At 40.0% G+C, this 21,202-nt stretch overlaps 1 protein-coding gene across 1 annotated transcript in view; it reads right to left on the bottom strand.

The window, feature by feature from the left end:
• AP3B1 (adaptor related protein complex 3 subunit beta 1) overlaps positions 1 to 21,202 on the bottom strand; it is a 238,077-nt gene that overhangs the window by 71,109 nt on the left and 145,766 nt on the right. The window contains exons 20-21 of the mRNA XM_024194104.1: positions 10,039 to 10,111; positions 8,826 to 8,932 (exon numbers count right to left, since the gene is read on the bottom strand). Of these exons, the coding sequence (XP_024049872.1) occupies positions 8,826 to 8,932; positions 10,039 to 10,111 (180 nt within the window). The remainder of the gene's footprint in view (positions 1 to 8,825; positions 8,933 to 10,038; positions 10,112 to 21,202) is intronic.

Raw genomic sequence — 21,202 nt, 5'->3', positions numbered from 1 at the left:
ACCATATCATAACTAAACAGTTGTCTTAAGTGTCCATATCAGACTGTAAACTCACTGAAGAAAAGACAACTCTTCTGAATTCTGTAAAGCATTTACACTACTATATAAATGATTAGTAATATAAACTAACACTCCCATCAAGTCAGGAAATATCCCCATTTTAGGGTAAGCTGATGTACAAAGCTGCCAAGTGATATACCCAAGTGTCACAGAATGTCGGTGGTAGAATGAGCTTTAGAATCCAGGAGTTTTTATCTCTAACAATGAGACAGTGGTATCTATGCCTCTCTGACTTTCCATCTTCCCTGTACCAAACTATATATATATATATATATATATATATATATATATATATATACACACACACACACACACACACACACACACACACACACTCAGTTGAAACAAAGGAGCTACAGAACAGACAAAGGAGGGTGTTAACTATAGCAGTTTCTACTCAAAGCAACCTTGTTTTTGTAGGTTTAAAGAGATCCTTAGCATTATTGTAACAAATGCATTGTATTTATACTTTCAATAACGTTAGCAGTTATGAATTTAGAGAAACAGGCTTTATTGATAGGTTTTATAAAGGCTGTATCCAATTACAGCGCTGAATGATTTGAATAATAGACTGACATATTCCAAGATAAGTGGCTGCTACATTTCTTTGCTATTAGGGTCATATAGTGTACTTATCTATTTTTACACCCTGCTCTCCATTCCCTGATGATAAATTAATTTCTTAGTGTTAGTTTGGCATGTACCCTACAGTTAAATTCATCCTCTCTGACTAAACGAAAAAAGTTCTCTGAAGTGTTACAATTATACTTGTGATTCAGAACTAATTCTCACAAATTAAATTCAAAATACTATGTTAAAAAGGAACACTCAACCAACACAATGCCTAGAAAGTTGTTTTATTTTACTTACTTACTTTTAGGAAAGTGGCTGGTAGTTTGGATAATAGATGACCACAATTATTTAACCAACGGTACAGTGGATACTACAATATTCTCCAATTTATTTGAACACAATAGTTACATACAGAGTTTCATTTTCATTGCCTCCTAAATCACAAAACAACTCCCATAAAAGTCAAGTAGGGAATGAATACACAGATTGGAAGACAGAATTGGGCCCGATAAGCAATCTCTATAAATCTCTTTAAAGTATCTTATTTATTGTTATTTGACTTCCATTTGTGCAAAACTCTCAATTGCAAAGAGGTAGTCTGCAGAAGTTAAGATGAGCTGTTGGAATGATGTGCAAGAAATGCATTACTCTAAACACACTGTAGTCCCTCCACACTGCATCACAAAGCTGCAGAGAGACGTTTGAGGTAGATTGCATAGAGCTATATATTTGAATTTTGTCATGCTCTGACTTTTTGATCTTCTGCCCTTCCCTCTCTCAAAACTAATCTGATATGCGAGAGCTACTTACTGCAGTTAGTGACAAGTAGGGGATGCCAGAATTAGGAACCGAGAAGAAGAGATTGGTTCCCCACTCTGTCCATGTTTCAGGAAGAGTTGATCAGAACAGAACTGTGCTGCACTTCATCCTTTGTTTACCCTCCACTATTTACCTCTTCCATCTGATCATCCCCCTATCTTTTGATGTCTCTGATTCACTGTTGCTCCTCTCCCTATTGCCCCAGGCCACTGATGAGCTCATCTACAAAGTGAAGCAAATTGTTAGTATTTTTCACTTTGACTTGGAGCCAGCAGTGCAGACAGCATCAGAGAATTTTTTTTAATTACAATTCCACAACTACAGGTGTTCAAGGCATAAGAAATACATGACTGTCTCAAAAAATTTATCATGACAAAATTATCTTAAATCTTGACTTTTAGTAAAAGTCACGGATAGGTCATGGGCAAAAAAGAAAAATTCACAGAAGCCATGACTTGTCCATGACTTTTACTAAAAATATCCAGGACAAAATGGGGATCTGCAGATCCTCACATCGCCTGAAGGGGGGCAACTGCACAAGGGTTAGGAGCCACCTGCAGCAGCTGGTGGCTACAGGGTATCCCTTGGGGGAAGGGGTGGAGTGGGGGCAAGGTCTGGGGCTGAGCAGGAGGATTTGGGGGTCCCCAAAATTTTTTAAATCAAAATGGGGGTCCTCGGGTTGCTAAAGTTTGAGAACCGCTGATCTAAAATATGTAAAGCAGATTCTCCTTTATTAGCATGTAGCTTTGGAGCAAACACCGGTAAATTAATCGACTGATTAAAATGAAACTCAGATACACCCCTACCCCGATATAACGCTGTCCTCGGGATCCAAAAAATCTTACCGCATTATAGGTGAAACCGTGTTATATCGAACTTGCTTTGATCTGTCGGAGTGCGCAGCGCCCCCCCCCCCGGAGCGCTGCTTTACCGCATTCTATCCGAATTCATGTTATATCGGGCCGTGTTATATCGAGGTAGAGGTGTACTATTTTGATGGTAATCCAGCATCTGGTCTAAGAGCCATCTTGTCTTTTTGAAAAATAGTAAATACTGGATCAGCCATCAGAGCACATAATTTGCTCACTCTTCTGGCTGATGTTAAAGCAATAATAAATACTGTTTAAATAGACAAATAAAATAAAGAATACTCTGCCAAGGGTTCAAAAGGTGGTTTCATAAGCATAGATAAAACCAAATTAAATACCCCAGCTCTCTCAGAATGGGACACACAATCCCTTCATAAATCTTAACTGTATCTGTTATCGGTAACATGTGATACGCTGAAAGAGCTGCCAAGTGAATTCTTAAGCAAGAATCAGATCACTCTTCAGTCTGCACATGCATTAAATACTATGGAATACAGGGAAGAGAACTGGTAACTGGGGAACTAGATTTTTCCCGCATCCAATAAATAAATCTAGTCCTTTTCAAGTAACAACACTTCCTTGTAGATTGTTTTCTTGAACTGAGCTAATGTGGGACAGAACTATTCAAGATCAGTCAAAGTCCAATAACCAGGCCATCAAATGAGAACACTGAGGATCTGGATGAAGGATCCCACCCTGCTGCTGCAACAACAGGTCTGGAAACAAAGGGAGATGTTTGCAAACTCCAAATGACAGCTGAAATAGGTCCATGTATCACTGCTGTCTTGGCCAAACTGGGGCATAGAGATCATCCTTGCCCTTTCCAGGCATCATCTTTGCCACTTTCTGAATTAATGGAAAGTGGGAGGAAGTATACAGAAGGCCCTTTCCCCAATGCAGCAGGAAAGTGTCCAAGATTAATTGATTGCCCGTGGCAACTTTTGAACAGAAGAGATGGGACTTTTTGTTGAACCTGGCTGCAAACAGGTCTACACCAGTAAATCCAAACTGGAAAAAATCTTTTGTATCACTTGCTCCTTCAGGGACCATTTGTGCATCTGAGAACTGTTCACGTTGATCCAATTCGCCAAGACACTGCTCTCCCCACCTACTTGCAGGGCCAGTGGATAGACATTGTGAAGAATGTAGATTCTATAAGTTGACTGCCTCAGCACATGGCTGATAAGAATGAGCGCCTCCTTGCTTGTTGATATAATATATGGTGGTTGTATTGGCTGCCGCTACTTGAACAAACTTCCCCTATGTGAGGAAGAAAAGATCTAAGGGACAAATGAATGGCTCTTATTTCCAAAACACTTATGTTCAAGATCTTTTCTTGAGGCATCGAGTGACCTTGACTTGTAAAGTGACCCAGATGAGCTCTCCAACCCTTTTGGATGAATCAGAGATTATTGTGACAGATGGTGAAGACGGATTGAACAAGACACCTCTGAGAACATTTGGCCTGTCTGTCCATCAAAGAAACAAATTTAGAACATCCTGAGGCATGGTTACTAACATCTGAAGACTGTCTAGACTGGGTCTGTAAACTTGAGACACCCAAAGCTGCATCAACCTCATTCTGAGATGAGCAAATAGAGTAACATAAGTGGTTGCTGCAATAAGGCCCATGAGATCCAAAAATAAAAAAAATCACTTTCTCGGTTTGACAGAGTCAAACCTCTGAACAGACTGCTCTATCTTCAGAAATCTTTCTTCAGTAGCTCTTCCTGCTACTGAGTTCAGTATAGAGCCTATTAAATGAATTCTCTGAGTTGGGTAGAGATTTGACTTTCTGATGTTCAGAAGCAGCCCCAAATCGATAAGGAGGGAGGTTATAAAGCTGATGTGAAATAGCAGATTGGCCTGTGAAGAGGACTTTAGCAGCCACTCGTCTAAATATGGGCAAACAAAACTACCCTGTTTTCTTAGGCTTGGTCTACACTAAACCCCCAAATCGAACTAAGGTACGCAACTTCAGCTACGTGAATAACGTAGCTGAAGTTCGAAGTACCTTAGTTCGAACTTACCTCGGTCCACACGCGGCAGGCAGGCTCCCCTGTCGACTCCGCGATACTCCTCTCGTCTAGCTGGAGTACCGCAGTCGACGGCGAGCACTTCCTGGTTCGACTTATCGTGTCCAGACAAGACGCGATAAGTCGAACCCAGAACTTCGATTGCCAGCAGCCGAAGTAGCGGCTGGGTGTAGACATACCCTTAGATGTGAAACCTTAGAAACCTTCGCCTAATCTGACACAAAAGGGAGAAGGAAGAAGTTGCCAGACGCTCAAACGGAGACCTGCTGAGTCCTGCTGTGATCTTGAAAGGTCCGACAGGCACTGTAGATGCCACAGAAGCTTCCTGTTCTGACCACAGCTCTTGAACTTTCAGCAGCCACAGGTGGGCTCCCCAAGCCATTAAGGAGGCATCTGTGACAATAGTCCTGGTTGGCAGAGACCAAGTGAAGGGAATGCCATGGCACACATTGCCCTGAACTGTCCACCATCGTAAGGAATCCAGGCTCAGTGGAGGAATTTAGATCAGACTGTCCAAGGGATGGTAATTCGGACAAAATGAGTTCAGCCACATCTGAAGAGGATGTAGTTGCAACCTGGCGAATTGGACTACCTGTATGCAGGCAGCCATATGACCCAGCAACCTTAGGCATATTCAGGCTGTAGTTGAGGGTTGAGACTGTAATTCCAAACAAAGGTGGCAAATCGTCTGGAACTCAGTTGGCAGAAATGCCATCTAACTTGATTCTTTGAGATGCGACCAATGTTGACTTCCTGGCTGTTCAGGATCAAACTGAATGCCAGACAATCCACAAAGTCATGGACTGCAGAGCATTCTCAGAAGGAGACTAAGCAGAGGCAACATCCATTTGTTGATCAGTTGACAAATCTGAATCAAAGACTATAACCACGTGATCCAGCTCAAAAAGAGGAGCTCTCTCATCCTTGTCATCGGGCACACCATCTGGGCAGCAGATGGATTCAGTGAAACTGGATCTGAAGATTCCACCACCACTGAATTTTTGTAAGTCAGGACATCGCTTCTCCATCCGTGAGGTGGATAACTCAAAACCTTCTGAGGCCAAGCTCAATAAGACCCTGGAGTCCAGGACTGCCAGTCTCCAATACCTGGGATCTAAGAACATATTCATAGGAGAAGGTACAAACTGACCAAAAGATTGAGGGAACCAGATTTCAGTGGTACAAAACTGGATGGTTCAGGCCTTTTAACTCTTCCTTTGTCCTCCTTTAAGTGAGGACTCGCTATAGATCTCAGTGAGATAACAATGGCACCAGAGGACGAATTGACATCAAAGGTGAGAATCTGCTTGGTGAACTTGGAGCAGTCTTGGGAGAAGGAGGACAAAGATGGAACCAGAAAAAGACTTTCAGTATCCTCTTCTCTACCCCTCTTTTAAGTCAAAGAGATGCAGATCTACAACCTGACAAAGCTTCTCTTTTGCTTTCCCCATAGATCTCTTGCTTGAATCAACTCAGAAGCTGAACAGTGAACATCAGCAACCATAGTAATAGTCCTTTTCAGATTGGAGGATAGCGTAGAAACAGGAACAGACAATGGTGCTGTTCCTGCAAATTTAAAAAGCACTGGATCTGGAAAGAGATTAAGCTCCACACTCCTCAGCTGAGATTGATCATGGATCTGGCTTAGGTTTCAGAGTCAGAAGTGCAAGGCCATGTCTGAATCAGATGGATCCAATAAATCTGACCCATGGGATTTGGCACTGCTAACAGTGGCTATCTTTTCTCTTGTCTTTCGAACCGACACCGTGATCCTAGGCTTCTTAGTTGCCAACTGTACAGACGGTGTTTTTGATGCATAATATGGGAGACTCCAATGGAAAAGAATCAGAACTGACAAAAATCCTGATCCTCTGGATCCTTTAGGCACCATAGTCTTGCAAGAAAAGGTGACTGGAGCTGAAATAGGCCTCAGCTTTTGGATCTGATGATGTTCCAGAACCCAAAGATTTAGCTGCAAGGCCCTCTTTAAGCAGGAACACCTGCTATTCGGTCTCTCCTTATGTGCTCTGAGTGTAAGGTCCAGCAAATAGAACACCCAGAAGAAAACCAGCCTTCTCTGAGTCACTTATGGCAGTGGTTCTCAACCTTTCCAGACTACTGTACCCCTTTCAGGAGTCTGATTTGTCTTGCATACGCCAAGTTTTACCTCACTTAAAAACTACTTGCTTACAAAACCAGACATAAAAATACAAAAGTGTCAGCAAACTATTACTGAAAAGTTGCTTACTTTCTCATTCTGTCTGTATGAAATTTTAGTTTGTACTGAATTCGCTAGTGCTTTTCATGAAGCTTGCTGTAAAACTAGGCAAATATCTAGATGAATTGAGGTACCCCCTGGAAGAGAACCATCGACTTATGACATCTAACATGGTCTTCTGACACCAGGAAGACAGTTGTGCATGAAGTACATCTTTTAGAACCCAACTTCTTTTTCAGTTCTGCTATCACATGGAAATTGTCCCCGGTATCAATATATGGAACTTTGCAAGTATTTATTAAATACATTTTTTCTCAAAATAGATGTATTTTTAAGATTAAATATTGAAAAGTAACAAAAAGGGAAATTTCTTAAAGGTAAATTTCAAATAATTTCAGCTACACCTAACTGTAAAATGGGAATTCCACCTCCACCTCACAAGGATATTGGGAGGCTTAATTAATTTCTATAGCTTTGCCATCTTCCATTGGAATGTGAACAAAGAAGAGACAAGATAAAATACTGAAATGAAAAAACCAGCCAGCTAATCAAGGATGCTTCCTCAACTCACGTGAATTAATAAACCTGAATTAACCCAGTACATGTTGCAAGAAACAATCATCAAGGGCCTGATCCAACTTTTATTGAGTCCAATGGGAACTGGATTGGACCTTAATGAAGCATCAGAAAAAAGAAATAGAAGTACTTGACACTAATAGTATAAAAGGGCATTCCAAAACTAACATGCATAATAACAAAACAGAAAAAGATATGAAACCAATGATGTGAAATAATTCTGTTATTTATTCTATTTATTTGGAAAACACGCATATGGTTACTGCCCATTATAGACACCTGTAGCTTACTGAATGGTTTAATGTTTAAAAATACTTGGGGCCTTCTCTACATAGGGAAAATTGATTAGCATAACTATTCCAGAATGACTACTCCCGAGTATCTTGTTTGGTATAATTTAGCTATTCCAGAATAACTCCCCCGTGTGGATACTCTATTCTGGAATAAAGTCACTTTTATTTTGGATCAGTGTCCACATGGAACAGTTATTCCAGAACTGTGGCACCAGAATAGTTATTCTGGAAAGCTAGGTCAAGTCAAATTCCCTGTGTAGACCAGTCCTAAATGAGAACAACAGGACAAACATAACAGCTCTGGTGTTAAGGGAAAGAGTCACTGAATTCTAGTGGCTTTCTTCAGTGTTGCAGAAAAGCTAGACAAAGAAAGTCAATACACTTTCTTATCACTAGCAGAAGATACAATTCAATGGCCTTACACCAATGTAGCTGCACAGTCCAAACTCTACCAATGGTGCAGTACACCAGCACTTGCACTGATGTAGCTATACTGATAGCTACAACTCCCAGTATATAAAAAGACCCAACCCCAGGGAGGTGAAGTGACACACATTACATAGCTACGGTGATGTCATGCCAACTTTGGCTGCATCAGCACAAGAAGATGCTGCCCTCTTACCTTTCACAATGTAAGTTGTCACTTGTATGGAATTGTAATTATATAAGGTCTTGGATAGGGATAATGGGCACTGGCACATCATTTAATAGTAAATTTATACACTTTCCACTTTTAACATTTTCTGTGTCTGTACTTTTTGTAGCCATCCCAAACTGTCAATAACTGAAAGTAGTCAATTTTTAGTTTTGCTTCCTTTCATGATAAGAGGACTCGGTGGAGGAAATACTGGTAAAGCATCAGGCTGAGAAATACTAAGTCCCCATGTTTTTATTCGGTGCTATCTGTGTAAATGTTTTGGTATCTTGGCAATTTGTTTTTCCTTTCTTCCTGGACCCAGCATCAAGCAATTATTTCTAGTTTCTAATTTTTAGAAACATTTTCACTGGATTTGTGCGTGTTTGGTTCTGATTTGTAAGTGTGTAAATTTCCGTGGGGTTGGAAAGAAAGCCAAGTTGGAAGGGAAGGACTGAGCAAGAGCCCATACTTAAAACAGTTGTACAATACCAAGTGAAGGCAGCCATTCTAAATGTTCATTATTCATACCCTCCTTTCCCCAAATTTCCAATTGCCACAAATATAGATCAGGAAAAGTTGTTCAATTTGTCTACAGATTCTAGATTGAGAAATTGCAACATCCTTTAAAAAAGTACCTGTTATGGTACTTTCAACAATGACTTCCCCAAAAACACATGAAACAACTAAATTGAGTGCATTTGTTTTTGTTTAGTTGGGGTTTCTTGGGGAAAAAAGATTACTTACATCAATGACTGATGACCTTAACAAGCTTAAACCCTCTAGGTCAGCAACTAAACTTGGAGAGAGAATAGCTGGAGTGGGAACTGCTACAGGAGTTGACACAGGATTGACTGCAGGAAAAGAACAGTTGATAAAAGTGGATTTAACAATTTTTAAAAATGAAATACATTGTTAAAGGCAATTAAATACTTCAATTAATAGCATGTATGCTAAGTTAGCATCTTGATTTAGCTGAGTTATGCTCAAGCACTTTTTAAAATTTAGGAAGATATTAACCTGGTATATCTCAGAAGATAATAGCAAACTCCCAATGTGAAATTCATATTTACCAAAAAGTTTGAACTTAATGTAAAGTGCTTTGAAGAATGACTGTGGGAGTCCAACAGAAACTAAGAAAATGTAATAAATCAACTTTACTGATTTTATTACGTCATATGTTCAATATAACTTCCTTTTCTAAATTGATATAATAGTCTTTTGTTCCTTCTTCCCCATTGCTACTCTCATACTCTTCCTGTGTATTTCATACTCATTACTTCTGTGCTACCTGTACACTGCCATATTCTTTCATGGTGTTTGGAAAATTAAAGACAATAGACATAAATCTTTTAAAAATTCCACATGCATGTCTCTCATTGACTCAAATATGACTTCTGTATGCATTTCATTTTCAGGAACGAGTCTGAAAATAAGACCTATACAATCCTAAAGAATCCACACTACAGGGTTTAGACAGGAAAACAGTTCCAGATCTTTCCATCTTTTTTCAGTACTGCATTGTTATCTGGTCTTCAAATTTTAATTCTTAATGTCTTCTCTATAGTAGTTGAATTAGCTGCCAGACTGACTAAATCAATACATCCTAAGGAATGTCTAAGGTACACCTGAGGCAATAATTCGACTTGAGTGGTAAATGAAGTCAAGACACACAAAACAAATGCATGTTTCAAATATTAGCACATTAAAAAAAGATACTTTCTGACAGAATTCTAAACTTGACAAGCACAAATTTCAAATTACACATTTAAAAGAGCAAGTATGTGATTTTACTAATATCTATAAGTGTGCCAGTTAATTGGTATGATAAATGAACAGGATCATTACTTCAGCCATTTAAAATGTATGGAAATTATTAGGAATTTATCTTGTTGACATGAAAGATTCTTTGATCACATTCTTAAAGAAATAAATAATGTTATATAACCAAATTACTTACAATCATCCAAGTCTAGTAGGGACACATCTTGTTTAGTAGAAGCTTTTTTCTCTGGTACAGCCATTTCTTTTCTCTGTCAAAATATATGAATATTTCATTTTTGCCATGCCAGTAAAGAGATTCTTCAACACTTTTATAATAGCAGAGAATATTTTCTTCGCTTTAAAAAGAAAAAATATACCTATTTTGCTCAGCTCAGCATTCTGAGAGTTCACCTTGTGAGAAAGATTTCCTACCATGGATAAACTGAACTGTATTCCACAAAAAAACTTGTTAGTTAAAATGAACATTTCTGAGGCCCCTACTAAGCTTGTTTTACTATGTAGTATTCAAATAAAACTTCTAGGGAGAGACTGAACCTTTCAGGATTTTCTACAGAGGATGCAAGTGGAAAATCTGGTAAAACCAGCCCTTTAGAAGGTAAACCAATCTTAAGCAGTGGTATTGCTTTCTCTGACCCCACAAATTCATCCAAATGAATGCAATATTACTATTATTTGTACTGAAGTGGCGCATATAAGACCCAGTCATGGACTACTGATCCAATACAGGCACTGTGCAAACAATAAAAAGATGGTCCCTGCCACAAAGAATTACAACCTTAATCTTAAAATTTGTGGATGATGCACATATTGGCAATGTGGTAGATAAAGACAGGGCAGTCATACCAAGCAATCCAGATTGAATGGATCCTACTTACAGAATTTGTTTTAATACAGCCTACTTACAAAATTTGTTTTAATACAGCCACATCTAAAGACAGAAAGCTGACCATACCTTCAGAATGGGGGACTCTATCCTCGACAGCAGTGACTCTAAAAGGTAGATAGTGGTCATAATGAACAAACAACTCAATGTGAGTTCCCAGTGTGATGCTATGGCATAATATGATCCTTAACCAGGAGAGTTGGATTAGGGAGGTGACCGATACTGGAATACTATGTACAGCATCCACATTTTTAAAAAAGATGTGGAAAATTTGGAGAGGGTGCAAAAAAGAGCTACACAAATGATTCAAGAAATGGCCAAAATGCCTTACACAGTGAGATACTTAGAGCTCAAAAGAGGATAAAGAGGTGACTTGATTACAGTGTATGAGTACTTTCATGGGTAGAATACACCAGATCTTTAATCTAGTGGAGAAAGGCATAACAAGTACCAATTGCTGGATGTCACAGCCAGACAAATTCAAATTTGAAATAAGGCATACATTGTTAACAGTGAGATTGATAAACCATTGGAACTAACTACAAAGGTACATGGCAGATTCTCAATCTCGTCTTCAGATCAAGACTGGATTCCTTTTTGGAAGACATGCTTTAGTTAAACAAGTTATTGGGCTCTATGCAAGAGTAGCTGGCAGAAAATTAATGGCCTGTGGTATACAGGAGGTCAGACAAGATCATGTAATGGTTCCCGCTGGCCTTAAAATCTATTAAACTTGTGGGATTTGAAGGTCTGTCAGGGACGGAGGGGAGCACCATTCGCCAAAGAATCACTGCCTGACAAACCGCTCAGAACCCTGTCGGCATAAATACCCAGGGTCTTCCCCTTTGTACCTACAAAACCTCTCTTATCTATTTGCCAGCTGCCAGTGCAAATGAACTTGTAGCATAACTCCAAGTGAAGTCTTGCTGTTACTGGAGATGGGACAGGTCAAGGAGTACTGGAAGATGGAAAACTCCACAGATGTCCTACTTTAAGGTAAATTTACCACGGGTATCAGCTTTAGGGCTATTCTAATTTACTTCCAAGCTGCCCACAACCCCAAATACACACCATTACCAAAATATTAATATACTCATTTATATTCAGGCATGCCAGGGGACAGAAGGTCTTGTGGCTAGTGCAGGCTGGAAACAGGTGGAAGTGTTTCACAGCCAGAAATAGAATCCAGATTGCCTAAGTATGTATATAGCCCTCTTCACTCATTAATAAATCATAGAAGAATTTTGTTGACAACACACCTTTGTAAGGTATGGGAAATACTATCCCCATTTTAGGGAACACAGACACAGGATAGATTAAGTGACTTGTCCAAGGTCACAGAGGAAGTTGTGGCAGATCCCAGGTCTCCAGAGTCCCAGTCTGGCAACAACCAGAAGACCATCCTTCCTCCCTTTTGGTGTGATCTTTGACAAGTTATCTAACTACTCCATGCCTAATTTTCTCATGTGTAAAATGGAGATGATAATTATCTATCTTACTGGGGCACAGTGATATTAAATTACTAATGTTTAGGACGTGTTAATGAGATCTTTGCATGGCAGGCAGATGTTTTTAATAAGTGCCAAGTATGTTTATGACTCTACTTGATGTATGCTTAACTTTGTGGCATGCATGTGCTTTTGTGAAATTTCCACCTTAAACATCTATTTTATAACTGAACTTTTTCAAACATGTCTAAGCATGAATTCCTCCTCAAGGACTCTATAGTTGGCAAATATAAATTTAAAAGTAAAAATACAAAAGAGAAACCATTCCATTACCACTACAAACAGTTCTTTTTCTCTCCTGCTGATAATAGCTCATCTTAACTGATCACTCTCCTTATAGTGTATATGGTAACACACATTGTTTCATGTTCTGTGTGTGTATGTATAGCTATATCTATCTATATCTATCTATTTCTTCCTACCGTATTTTCCACTACATGCATCCGATGAAGTGGGCTGTAGCTCACGAAAGCTTATGCTCAAATAAATTTGTTAGTCTCTAAGGTGCCACAAGTACTCCTGTTCTTTTTGCAATTAAAAAAAGATATTCAAAGGACATAATATAAACTGAGTTAAGATCTGTGATGCATGTCCCCACTCTCCTCCTCCTGACCAAAAAAGGGCTGTGGATATGGACAAGGGAAGGCATTCAGTACACAAATGGTAAAGCAGTGGCATATGACTCTGCTTTATGGTAGGATTAAGGTTCAAGGGCTAATACTGGTTACGGTTTCATCCTTATTACTTGCCCCATTCTGGATAGGACTGTCCAAGATTTTTAACTCCTTTCTTGGGTTTCTGCAGTCCTACTCCTAACCAAACTCTCATGCAGCCAATTAAATTCAATACCAAAAAAGTGTCCCCCCTCACAAAGGGCCACTGTGCGGAAAGAGTGGGAGTCCTGAGTCTGTCAATAACAACAGTGCCAACTCCATCTGTTGAAAAATCATGAGTCAAGTCCAAAAAATCCAAAATCTCTTGTAATCACTTGCCTCCAGTAGCTGGAACTTTAAGAAAAAACATCAAATATCTTGAGAATCATGATACAAGTCATGAGAGTTGGCAACACAGCAATAATAATACTAATAATTGATAGGAAAGATAAGCACAGAAGAAAGGACAGCCATCTGAGGAGCAGCAGCTGCTCATTCAACCCTGTACTCTTATCTGGGTTGAGGGTACATAATGCGGAAAAGAGGGTGTGTTTGGCCAATCCATTTTTCTTTTCCACTACCACCAAATTTACATTTTGGGGCTCAAGGAAGGGATGATAAAAATGAGAAGAGGAAGGGGACACAGAAGGAAGACGCCACCCTCCCCTTAAAAGACCAGTAACACAAAAGAATTTAGCCACATCTTAACCAAGGAATACACCCATTCCGGTTCTGGATAGAACTACAATCAAAACTATAGGCCGAGCTGTCTTGATTCTAAGAACTCAAATAGCCCACCTGTAATTAGAATATGTTCAGATTCAAGGTTTAGATCTGACCATTTTTAGCGTACACTGAACTTTGAACCAATTTTTCCACCACATTACATCCTCGTAGTACTCCTCTGGCTTATTGAAGATTTCAAAGATATACCATTTTGTGACACCACAAATATAAAATTAAGTGCATGATTTCAATGACGACTTCCAATATTCATGGTGTTACATTCTGGAATAGCTTTTCTGAACCAGCAACTAATAAGAACATATCACAGAGGTTGAAAAATGACTCTTTAAAAGAATTAAAATGTATTTTTTTTCTGCACTGAAGTCAATTTTCATCTGTTTTGCAGTTCATCTTAGATGTGTGAAAAACATCCCCTATTGGGCTCACGTAACTCAAGGCCTGAACAGGTTTTCCTTTAACTTTCCCAAAATATTTTTGGAGAATAACCGCAACTACAGGATCATTATTTCAATTCTGTAATACATGGCAGAAAATGTCATGTCATTATGTGACTTATGAAAATGCTGTGCTGAGCACAATAGTTGTAGTTTTCCTTCAAACAACAGTATACAAGGGTCTTCTGGGAACTGTAGCCTCCCCCCCGAAAAATCAAACCAACTAAATCAAGATAAAGTTAAAACATGAGGCAAGTCTTATTTTCTACTTCATAACCAAGATCCTGTAAACACTATTAAATATACATCAGGTCACAAGCAAACATAAGGACAAGGCAAGCTAAATTGGTCTCTTATTACAACTTGATTTTTTTTCTTTGAATTTTAGAAGGAAAGAAATTCATTGGCTTTCTGGGAATAATAAATAGCCAGGGATGGAAACCAACATTACCAGGAGCTATTTCTACTGAAAAAAAAAAAAAAAAAGCCTTGCATTCCAAATCAAGGCTATAAAAAGGTTCTGATGTTTGGCATTTCTCTGTGACATTTTTCATTTTTTTTTTAAATAAATCCACAGTAAAATCAAAACAGCTTCCTACTTAAAGAGCCTACTATGGAAAAAAAGCTGAATGCTAAACAAAGAAGTTAAGCTATATTCTATCAAACATTTCTCCATTTGCAATTCATTTTGGTAATAGAGATAGAACCTGGATAAATGCATATAGGACTTGAAGCAGGAGATTTCTCTTGCTCAATACATAATTCATGTACTCCGCCTGCAAAGTGTGTAAAATGAGAATTTCACACCACAGCATGAGCCATGGAGCTGCAGAGAAAAGGCAGATGAAATCATATTTTACTGTGTGAATTTTATTTTTTAGCCTCCCAATATTTATACAAAACCATCATTGACAATCCAAATGCATTGACAGATCACCCACTGTTCCCATTGTGTTAGCACTTGAAAAGAGATCAGGCAGAAAGATAGACAATTTGTTTTTGTATATTTTTTTAAAATAGTGGATCAGGTTTTTAACAGCTGAGTGACTGTATTAGGTTTGTATAAGGACGCTAACGGTAGCTGATTTTAAAATCCCAATGTAGAAACTCCTATTTATCTGTGCATCATCCTCAAATCTCCATTTTATTTCTACAATATTTGATTATGTATCTGAATACCTCAGAGTGTCCCTACTGCAAAATGAAATACAAAACAGCAGGGTAAAAAAGTGAATTCTCTACTCACTGTAGTTTAACTAAATAGAATAAAACAAGCTTTTTCAAAGTTAAATTTGTAAAGAGTGAAACGTGAAAACATTAAAAATATTACATGCTGAAAAAGTGATTTTGGGCCATTTTACATGCTCATTTTCCATAGTAGAAAATATACGTAGATGCAGATACAAAATATTTATACAAAATGCAACCATTTTTCTTAATGGTTGTTGTGCTAAACAAGGTATTATTGATTCAAGACCACACCATGAAACAACAAATGGAAAACAAACTCAAAAATAGGCTCAACATACTGTAAAGTTCATTGGACCTGGAGTGAACCTGGAAATGTAACACAGTCAATGTTAATTTCTTGCTTCATACAGCATAATATTTACATGAAATATTTTCAATTTGAATTATAGAGGAAGAACAACAATGATCTTATGTTTCTTTGTACACTGGATCAAACTCATATAGAAACTGTAAGGACTAGACAATCAAAAAAACCTCAGTTCATAAACGCCAATAAGATTTTTTTTTTTTTTAGTTTAAAAAATTCTTCCACCTTCATGAGGGTCGTTCCACTCTAAAGCAGTTTATAGAACACAAGGTGGCTCTCTTTAAATAGCACTTTCATAACTTCACAAATCTATGCTTTTGATTAGGGTTACCATCCGTCCGGGTTTCCCCGGACATGTCCGGCTTTTGGGTCTTTAAATAGCCGTCCGGGGGGGAATTTGTAGAAAGCTAAAAATGTCCGGGATTTTCCCCCGGACGGCTATCTAAAGACCCAAAAGTGGCTGACAGGGCAGCCGCGCCGGATTGAGCCGCTCACTTGGGGCCGCTCCGGCAGCAAAAGCCCCTCCCCCGCTTCCCTGCAGCTTCAGCACGCCGGTAGCAAAACAGGAGCAGGAGCTGTTTGTGCCGCTACACCCAGAAAGCCACCCCCCTGCCCATGGCAGCCGGCCCTGATTGGCCAGCCCCGCTCCCTCCCCCGCGCTGGGGGCGAGTCAAGAAACAGGGAGCAGGAGGGTTGGATGGGGTGGGGATTCTGGGGGGACCTGTCAGGGGGCAGGGGTGTGAAGAGGGATTGGGGCAGTCAGGGGACAGGGAGCAGGGGGAGAGTTGGATGGGTCAGGGGTTCTGGGGGGACCTGTCAGGAGGCAGGGGTGTGGAGAGGGATTGGGGCAGTCAGGGGACAGGGAGCAGGGGAGGGTTGGATGGGTCAGGGGTTCTGGGGGTGGCCTGTCAGGGGGCAGGGGTGTGGAGAGGGATTGGGGCAGTCAGGGGACAGGGAGGGTTAGATGGGTTGGAGGTTCGGGGGGGGGGGCAGTCAGGGAACAGGCAGCGGTTGGATAGGCGTGGGAGTCCCGGGGATCTGACGGGGGCAGGGGTGTGGATAGGAGTCAGAACAGTCAGGGGACAGGTAGAGTGGGGGGGTCTCAGGAGGGGGCAGTTGGGGACAAAGATAAGGGAGGCTTAGATAAGGGGTGGGGTCCCGGGGGGTGATTAGGGGCAGGGGTCCCGGGAAGGGGCGATCAGGGGACAAGGAGCAGGGAGGGTTGGATGGGTTGGGGGTTCTGTGGGGGGCAGTCAGGGGGGCGGGAATTGGGAGGGAGTGGCTAGGGGGCGGGGCTACACCCCCCCCCCGGAGTGTCCTCTTTTTTGAAAGTTCAAATATGGTAACCCTACTTTTGATACAATATAGGATCAATAGAAAGAGCTAAAACTGCATATTACATTCACATAAGACAAATATGTGAGATTTACAGAGGTAATGTAAAATCTGAAGACTTCAATCCACATAGACTTTATGTAAATTGTTGTGGAAGTGAAAGTTAAACCTGTTATTTCTTGTACCTCTCTTTACTGTAGGAAATATTCCTGTCAAACCTTAGCTATCTTCTCTATAATATGCAGGTCTGATTTCTTTTCTGCAGTGTTTTAAAGTTGAAATTCACAATGAACATGATCAATTCATTTATTAACGTACTATTAATGCGTGTGTGTGTGCGCGCGCGTGCGTGTGTATACACACACTTGTCGGCCCTAATAAATAATCAGATGTTTAAATACAAACAAACCACAGTTAAGTACAATCTTTGGCCCCACAATCTATGACCTGATCCAAATGGGAAGGCCCCGCAATCCAAATCTGATCCCATTGGCTTCAATGGGACTTTATGTGGGGGAAAGTGTCAGACCACACTGATCAGATTATACAGCTGGGGACCTCTGTAAACAAACAAAAAAAATAAACCAAACAGCTCTGCACAGATCAGCTAAAGTGCACAATGGTGACCAGCAAAGAACAGATGTTTTAAAACTTTGTATGTGACCTTTGTAGGATAAGCACAATTTGCTTTGTTTATACAGCCTATTTATGTGATATACACTAGTGGTTCTCAAAACTTGGGCCGCTGCTTGTTCAGGGAAAGCCCCTGGTGAGCCAGGCCGGTTTGTTTACCTGCTGTGTCTGCAAGTTAGGCCGATCGCGGCTCCCACTGGCCGCGGTTCGCCGCTCCAGGCCAATGGGGGCTGCGGGAAGCCGCAGCCAGCACATCCCTCAGCCCGCGCCGCTTCCTGCAGCCCCCATTGGCCTGGAGCTTTCCCTGAACAAGTGGTGGCCCAAGTTTAAGAACCACTGATATACACAAACAATCATGACGGGCCAATCCTTAGTGCCCTGCATACTCAGAACTCCCAGGAAAGTAAATGGAAATTATGAGTGTGCAATCAATGGTAGGATCAGATCCACATGATACATAAGCTATACCTTCAAGTTTCATCTTAGATTTTTACAGTGTCTAGAATCAATGCAAACAATTATATTTTATTTTGGTGTCTGAACAGTAAAATTAATCTAAAGACTTTCCATGTGGCAGAGGCTTACAGAATTGCTGCATAATGAGAAGCTGAGTTAGGAGGAAATGTGTTCAACACAGAGGTACTATTGACACTAATATACATTACACACTGCATATAAAATATTTAGTATATCTATAATGTGTGTAAACATACAAAGATATATACACACACAAATAATATATTTTTCAGGTAAACTTTTCTTGAAATAGAACTGAAATGCAGAATAAAATCTGTTCTAGTGAAAAATAATTTGCAACAGTTTAAAATACATTATTTTAAACAAAGCCTTCTGCACCTGTATATTTAACAACGGGACATAATGTACAATTGTAATACAACAATATCTTTTGTGATATAACCATGAATGTTCTTCATACAATACAGCAGAGATTACTATTTGACTCTGCATTATAAGGAATGCCGCTTATCTGACACAAAGTTTCATAAGAAGTTTTCTTCAAGGCAAAGATGGTTTCATTATACAAAGGATTGTATTCTCTAAGCTTAAGCTCTAATGATTATACACAAAGTCACTACAGGTGTCTTTGTTGAAGAGTTAAGCTTGGGTGACTGGCACCCAGGCCAGCCTGGCCCAACCATGAGCAGCCATTCTGCACAGACATACTTGAGTTAGCGTCCTCACTGGTGCTGCACTTCCTCATGTGTATTACTAGGACTTCCAGGAGCATATCCCATGGTTCTTTGTGCTGCAGAAAGCTGAACCACTATGATTCTTTCCCAGTAAATTGTGTAGGAACTTGTCTGGTCTTCTGGAACCTTGGGCACACGGGAGTTACTGTGGGACGACACTAGTGGGCTATCAGCACTCCAGTGATTTAGCTTACATCCTCACTGCAAAGTGGGCAGATTACCATCTTGATTGAAAGCAGAACCTGGGCTCTAATCCATACCCCAACCTTGCCAGCTAGCTTGGGTTTAAAGTGCCACTAAACAGGGGCAAGAGATTTGCGTATATGGATGGAAGGGAGTTAGGAGAAACACCCAAGTAAGAGCCTGGGTTAACTGCAGTGAAGACATATTCCCAGAATATACATGCAGATGCACAATAAAAATGCTCTATATCTACATCTGTTTATACAGAATAGTATTAGTTAGTTTTGATGAAAATATCTACACTCAATAGGGAAAGTTCTCCCAAATTATATGATCTGTAAGGAATAACTGCAGGTGATGCTGCTGTGAGCTAACCACAAGTCTTGTATAAGTATAGAGACATGAGAATTGAGACGGAGGTTGAAATATAAGGGACTAACACTGAAGCAATTAAAATACCTAAATCTCTCACACCTTGTTATGTACTATCCTGCACTTAAAATGGTACCACTGACTTTTGGAGAGGGGGAAGAGAATAAATTTTATTCCAGACTTAAAAATATGGTGTACTCATTTATTTATGAATGACAATATTTTTCATGATTTATGAAACTATAAGTGATCACCCTAACCAGCAAGAAAACCCCCTCAAGGAAGTAATTTTATCTCATGTATCCATTATTTATCTTGTAGCATCAAGAATAGTTTTAGTTTTATAGTGTTAGCCAGCATAAGCTGTAGTAAGGTTTTTTTGGGGAAAAGAAAAAAAGTAAAATTTTTCTCTGAAGTTGAGATATTTGGATGTAAATTCCATCGTCACCAGTCAGAAGTGGTATAAATGACAACATACAACTAATTCTTATTTACCATTTCATAAAAATGTTGGCATCTACTTTATGGACTCAAAGACCTTATCTACACGTGCAGCAGCATGTAGAGTATGTGTAGCACACTCAGACTACAAGACCAGAAGGGACCACTGTCTAGTCTGACATACTGCACACTGCAGGCCACACAACCTCACTCATCTACTCCTCTAATAGGCCCATAGCTACACACAGCAGCATATAGCTTTGGCTACCAGAACCTTTCCCCGCTTCCTCCCCCCCCCCACCAGAGTCTTTTGCTGCAGCGGGGAAAGGCTCTGGCAGCAGGACACTAAAAACAGCAGTGTAGATGTGAGAGACACTGCTTTGGCCCATAGAGCACCCATGTAAAGTATATACCCTGGGGCTCCGGCATGTAGGGAATTCTACTCTATAAGCAGTGCCTCACCATCTACACAGATACTTATATCCTGCTAGCATTGTCTGTTCTCTACACGCTGCCTTAAGCACAGACGTACCTATAGTCAACTTCAGGTACTTGAATGTTCCAAGAATGAAGGCACGTATATGACTAGTGCTGTATACCTGTTACAGACATTTGGTCATATAGTCACAAAAATGATGATATAAGCCAGCAACAGAGATAAGGCAGTATACGTTGTGTGGCGCAATTTTTCCATACACTGCACAGCTGGATACAGGAAAGCACTCAATTGGAAATTCCAATATTGGAAGGGATGGCACAAAGAAGCGGCCAATTCCTTCACTTTTGAAAGAAGAGTTACAGAAAGTCATTATTTCTGTGAAAACCCACATTCTCAGTGAACGGATACAACCAAAGCTACTGATAACAGATTTCAGGTTGATGAGGAATGGTGGATTTTGTGATGGGGAAAAATATTGGCACATTAGATAATATACAATTTGCTATTATTTTAACAGTGTGGTCATGCACCAACACAACATGCAAAAGTTTGGAATTGTTCAATTGAAGCCCTCCTCTCAATGGCCAGTATTCTTCATCTCTTTCTTCCAACTGCCTACATTGTTGCTTGTAATCAAAGCTTAAAAACACATGCATAAGGATTTCAAATTAGGGTATCCAAAACAGTAGCCCTGAGAGAGCCCCAGTTGTGGCCTCTGAATCACTGAAAGTTTTGTTTAGAGGTTTAATGGCTTTGTTTCCAGCTTTAAAAGAGTTATGGTTTTGTAAGACACAAACAAAACATTCAGACAAGGATATTTTATAATATACAAAAAAGTAGGTGAGATCCCAATAGCCACCTCAACTCTCTGCCTCTTTATTAACCCTTACCACTTATCAACTGGAAGACACTCCTGTCCATGTGGTGCCTGTGGGATAGAAG

This window comes from Terrapene carolina, unplaced genomic scaffold (genome assembly GCF_002925995.2).
Source record: "Terrapene carolina triunguis isolate 2854851 unplaced genomic scaffold, T_m_triunguis-2.0 Scaffold69, whole genome shotgun sequence".
In the NCBI taxonomy this organism is placed as follows: domain Eukaryota; kingdom Metazoa; phylum Chordata; order Testudines; family Emydidae; genus Terrapene; species Terrapene triunguis.
This window is presented reverse-complemented; position numbering and strand designations above follow the sequence as displayed.